The 6,000-nt window shown below is 43.1% G+C and overlaps 1 protein-coding gene across 2 annotated transcripts in view; it reads right to left on the bottom strand.

The window, feature by feature from the left end:
* Window positions 1–1,737: 1,737 nt before the first annotated feature.
* dync1i1a (dynein cytoplasmic 1 intermediate chain 1a) overlaps window positions 1,738–6,000 on the bottom strand; it is an 86,934-nt gene continuing 82,671 nt past the window's right edge. Inside the window, exons 17-18 of one of the 2 annotated variants that reach the window (XM_079570546.1) lie at window positions 2,619–2,744; window positions 1,738–2,178 (exon numbers count right to left, since the gene is read on the bottom strand). In XM_079570546.1, the coding sequence (XP_079426672.1) occupies window positions 2,068–2,178; window positions 2,619–2,744 (237 nt within the window). In that variant the 3' untranslated portion in view covers window positions 1,738–2,067. The remainder of the gene's footprint in view (window positions 2,179–2,618; window positions 2,745–6,000) is intronic. The other variant, XM_079570547.1, reaches the window with a different exon arrangement.

Here is a 6,000-nt window from a genome sequence, read left to right as displayed (position 1 = left end):
CAAGCGTCCACATCACGGAGAAGCTTGATTCACTACTGCACAGCTCGACAACTGTCTGTGTCTATCAGAGGTTCTGTAGCAGCGGTGTAGTCTTTAGTTTTCAAGTGGGTTTACTGTATGTTTGTTAGTGGGCCACCTCGGGGCCCGTGCATATATTAGCCAAGATGCACTGAACAATAAAGAGCAGCTAGGAGTGGGCACCTTTATTATTTTACTCAGGCTAATTTTATAGTTATATATGTTTGAATGTAATGGATCAGTTTTGCAGTCCCCTCTCTCAGATTCAGTCTATGAACCTGAGCTTGACCACACTGTGCAGAGAGAAAACACTGACCAGCATGAGCAGCTCTGCTCCTCTGGTACGACGAGAGAGAGAGAGAGCGAGGGGAGAGATAAACTAAAGTTTAGGTCATTTGCAGCAGCCGCATTACACATGCAGTATTGTCGGAGTTCATTCAAATTAACCATGTAGGCTTAAGTTTTGTTTATAAGTGAAAACAAAACTACACAAAGCTGCCTTCATTTAGGGCATATTGTTACATTAATACTTGAAACAGTGAGACATGGTGCATTGGGACATGATCTTTGCTTTCCTGATCTGCCGCTGTGTCGTCGAGTGAGAGTGAGAGCGAGTCCCTTCTCTCGTGTTCATGTTGTGAAATATGTGCTGGTCTATAAACGGTGAGAAAAGGCAAAAATAACACTGCTCAAATGAGTTATATGTATCTTTACCCAATTTGTAGTGGCCATGGGGTAATCCTGCAGGCTTTAGTGGTTATGCGGTGTATACCTGCAGCTCATGTAGACAGCACCACTGTTCTGTAGGCTGTTCCTATGTGCTCTGAACCACTCTGAAGGGACCTGCCACTTCTTCAGAGACGCCTTTCCGGTATAGAAAGTGCGACTGTGGCTCCAGCTTAGGCTTGGCCATTGTCGGGGAGATTCACATTCCACTGGACTGCCTGTGTATTGCCTGTACAGTCCAATGCCTATCCTAGAGCATTCAGAGAGTCCAGGGCGCACATACAGTTAATAATAATTGAAATCGGACAGTGATTAGGTTTTCTCTCAGTGCGTGTAAACATACTGACTAAAGACGGGTCCTTGAAATGTGCATGCAACATTCCACATAATCCACATAATACACACAACCACATAGACACAGCATGGGCAGACCCTGTAGGAAAGTCACATAGTGCAACTGGCGAAGCGTCACAGTTCCTAAGGCTCACACAGTCCACTGGATACACTGCAGCAACGCAGGGAGCAAGCGAGGTGGAAATACTTCACAGAGTTCACCCAAATACACTTCAGAATCACACCATGGATTCACAGGATTGTCTTTATACGAGCTGTGGATGACAAATGGATGCAATAGTCCCATTTAGGGGGAAATAATGTAAATGTTTAAGTTTAGGTCATGGCTATCCAGTTATATGTTCAGTAAATAACTAGCCCACATGACGTATGCCTGTGTGCTCCATTCGCCGCATAATTATGTTTCAAGTTTCTAACAATAAATGATAAACAGACAAATAAATGAATAAACAAGATTTGAATCTTGAATTCTTTGTGCTGGAGGTACGAACCTTTTACTACAGTTAAGTAACGGGACTTCTGTTGGTGGGCGGGGCTTATCTGGATGCAGAAGTGGCCGTCAGAGGCTGTAGAAACCTATAATGGAGGCAGTGTTTACAAGCATGACGGAGTTTAGGGTGGTATTTTTGTGCACACAGTCACTTGCTCTGTTGGATCGGGACGTTATTTAACCATCAAACACACTCGCTGTTAAATAAAGAGACTAACGATCATCTCTCAGTTTATGGTAGGACATCAGAAATCTAACTCCAGCACTGTGATGAACAGAACAACTTGGGAGGGTGTGCACTCAAAACGTGTTATGAAAAACCAAAACGTTTGATTGGTGGATTATTGAACCCTGACGTCCATGTGAAATTGTCTTGGGCACAGTTTGGACGGAGCATATCGGCAGCAGCAGCAGCAGCAGCAGCAGCAGCGGTAGAGTTCATGCTACAGGGTCCCTTTTCAAACCTCAGTATGAGGCCCCTAGGAGGACAGCTCCATGGGCCCCTCCTCCTCTTCGTCTCCATGACTCGCCCGGATCTCTACCAGGGTGCGAGCGAAGCGAGCCCAGTCGTCAGTGTGGGCCACGGACAGCTGCAAAAGACTAGCATTAAATAAAGACAACAAAACTAGTGTCCCTTTGCCCTCACTAAATGATGCGGACCCCGACCCCTCCCTCAGAGGGTACTGTGGACCCTGGCCCCTCTCACAGTGTTTAGTGCGGCCCCTGGCCCCTCCCTTATAGGGTAGTGTGGACCTTGACTCCTCCCTCATAGGGTAGTGTGGACCCTGGCCCCTCTCACAGTGTTTAGTGCGGCACCTGGCCCCTCCCTCATAGGGTACTGTGGACCCTGGCCCCTCTCACAGTGTTTAGTGCGGCCCCTGGCCCCTCCCTTATAGGGTAGTGTGGACCATGGCCCCTCTCACAGTGTTTAGTGCGGCCCCTGGCCCCTCCCTTATAGGGTAGTGTGGACCTTGACCCCTATCTCAGTGTGACAGTGTGGTAGAGTGGTCAGTGTGGTCATGGACAGTACCTCTCCAGTGTCGTACACCCACACTCGTCCCTCTGAGTCGCCCACTGCCACCTCCTTCCCAGTGGCTGACCAGCGCACTCGGTTCAGAGCAGATGCTCCCTCCACAGTCACACTGGCTGTGGGCACCTGTGACAGAGGAGATCACAGTAACATTCCATAACGTCCATCAGTCACATGTTAGGACCCTTTAAGGATGCCTACATTTTTGTCATTTGTGTTCTGAGCAATTTCATTATTGGGATATTTTTTTCTATAACCAACAGTTTTATTGATGACAACATTTGCAATTCAAATTATTATTATTGTTGTTTATTTTATTTTTCATGAACCCCATATCATACGCATGGCTCAGGGATCCAACTCAGTATTTGAGGTGTCTGCAAGTTAGTTCTCTTCTTCAAATCCATCACTAGCTCTCTTTGCTTTTGATTTAACCTTTAAGAACACATGATGAATATTTTACTGATTTTAACTTGTGTCGTTACTTTAGGTGCAACCTGTTCTGTAAATGACTTTGGATTTCTTTCTGTTGCAATTGTGCTCTCTAAAGAAGAAGAACGCCTTGAACGTGGGACTGTTTGTGAGCATATTGTGGTTGGATTGGGCTGACGAGAATGAGCGTCAGTGAGTACACATCCTGGCCGCTGTGGACAGGCCCACATAACCAGGTCTTCCTCCCCTTGTGTGGAAAGGCCTGGAAAACTCTGGGCTGAGGCAGGACACCACAGCACTGAGGAGGAGACAAGAATGGAATGCAATGAAAGGCCAATCTTTGGGATCTGTTGGTTTAAAGTGGACATATCAGGGATAATTGAGGCGTAACAACATTCTTTTGGGTGCTGCAGCATTGATGTCATTCAAAATACAGCGGGAACCAAATGCTTCCATACACTTTATAAAAAGACCCGTATGCATTTTTTTACTCACTGTGTGACATGAAACCAGAATTAACATTTTTTAAATTATTTCTATTGGTCAAATGCCAGAAGAATGAGAGATAGAATGTTCTACATCATTTTGTATTACTCTTACAAAATCGAAAGTTTACATACATTTCATTAATATTTGGTTGCATTGTCTTTAAACTGTATAACTTGGGTCAAACGTTTTGGATTTCCTTCCACAAGCTCAACAGTAGTTAGCAGATATTTTGGTCCATTCCTCCAAACAGAACTGGTGTAACTGAGACACATTTGTAGCCACCTTGTGCGCACATGCCTTTTCAGCTCTGCCCATACATTTTCAACTGGACTGAGATCAGGACTTTGTGATGACCACTTTGGCAGTTTGCTTTGGGTCATTGTCCATTTGGAAAAAAAACATCTGCGCTCAAGCTTTAACTTCCTGGCTGATGCCTTTAGATGTAGCTCCAATATTTCCACGTAGAGTTCTTTCTTCATGATGTCGTCTATTTTGTGAAGTGCACCAGTCCCTCCCACAGCAAAACAACCCCACAGCATGATAATGCCACCCTCGTATTACACAGTTGAGATGATGTTCTCAGGCTGCAAGATTACCCCTTTTTCCTCCAAATGTGACAATGGTCATTATGGCCAAAAAAGTATTCTTTTTTTCCCTCTCAGCCCATGTCGGTAGGACTTGTTTCACTCTGGATAATGACAAACTCTTACCAGTTTCAGCATCTTCACCAGGTCTTTTACATTTGTTCTTGGGCTGATATTCACATTTCAGACACAGCACGTTCATCTCTGGGACAAAGAACCCGCCTTCTTTCTGATCTGTATGATGATTAGTCATTTCCATCATTGATTTAACCAATGAACCTGAACCTTCAAGTGTCTTGAAATTACACCCAAGGATGAACCGGACTTGTGCTTCAATGGACATTGTCATTTGGGCTTTCCCAAATTGTTTAAAGGTACATTAATCCATGTAAACCTTCGGTTTTGTAACAAGTAATATAAAACCGTGTACAAAATCTCTCATTCGTCTGGCATTTGACAAATATTTTTTAAAATCCTAATTGACCTAAAAAAAATAAAAGTTAATTCTGGTTTCATGTCAGACCGTGAGGGAAAAAAACACGGCTGGGTTCATTACTCCTGCCTCTTTTGTTCATGTCATGCACTTAGCAATGGTTTGACAGAACGAAAAAATAAATAAATTACTTATTAGACTTATTAAACTTGTTTAAAAATGACACGTCAGCATTTATTGCTAAATAAACCTATTATAAACTTTTCGTGAAAATAATGTAGACTTACAGAGTAGCCGAATGTCTTAAACAATAGTTTTCTATTTTGTTTTTCAAGATTTTCCAGCTACCGCCATCTTCTGGCCTTTTGGAGACTGATTGAACCTGCCACTAAACGCATTGTACGTGTTTGCACGCAGTCAGATGAATAACATTGATGCTGCAAATGTCTATTCTGTGTTCAAGTTCTTTTGTGTGTGCCCATCATTTTCATTTAGACGCGTTTTTCTATTTTATCTTGTGTGGTTTCTCAGCCAGTGTGATTAATATATCAAATGCTTTGACAAATTATCAGAAGTGGGGATCTATCATAACTCTAACATAACTCTATCATAACTCTATCATGACTCAAACATAACTCTATCATGACTCAAACATAACTCTCATAACTCTATCATAACTCTATCATAACTTTATCATAACTCTATCATAACTCTATCATAACTCTAACATAACTCTAACATAACTCTATCATAACTCTATCATAACTCTAACATAACTCTATCATAACTCTATCATAACTCTATCATAACTCTATCATAACTCTAACATAACTCTATCGTAACTCTGTCGTGACTCTGTCGTGACTCTATCGTGACTCTGTCGTGACTCTATCATAACTCTATCGTAACTCTACCGTAACTCTGTCGTGACTCTGTCGTAACTCTGTCGTGACTCTATCGTGACTCTGTCGTGACTCTATCATAACTCTATCGTAACTCTACCGTAACTCTGTCGTGACTCTGTCGTAACTCTGTCGTGACTCTATCGTGACTCTGTCGTGACTCTATCATAACTCTATCGTAACTCTATCGTAACTCTGTCGTGACTCTATCATAACTCTATCGTAACTCTACCGTAACTCTGTCGTGACTCTGTCGTAACTCTGTCGTGACTCTGTCGTAACTCTGTCGTGACTCTGTCGTAACTCTGTCGTGACTCTATCGTGACTCTGTTGTGACTCTATCGTAACTCTGTCGTGACTCTGTCGTAACTCTGTCGTGACTCTGTCGTAACTCTGTCGTGACTCTGTCGTAACTCTGTCGTGACTCTGTCGTAACTCTGTCGTGACTCTATCGTGACTCTGTTGTGACTCTATCGTAACTCTGTCGTGACTCTGTCGTAACTCTATCGTGACTCTATCGTAACTCTGTCGTGACTCTGTCG

The sequence above is a fragment of the Gobius niger genome (assembly GCF_951799975.1).
Source record: "Gobius niger genome assembly, chromosome: 14".
NCBI lineage: Eukaryota > Metazoa > Chordata > Actinopteri > Gobiiformes > Gobiidae > Gobius > Gobius niger.
Note: the sequence above shows the minus strand (reverse complement) of the source record. Positions and strands in the feature narration are given on the sequence as shown.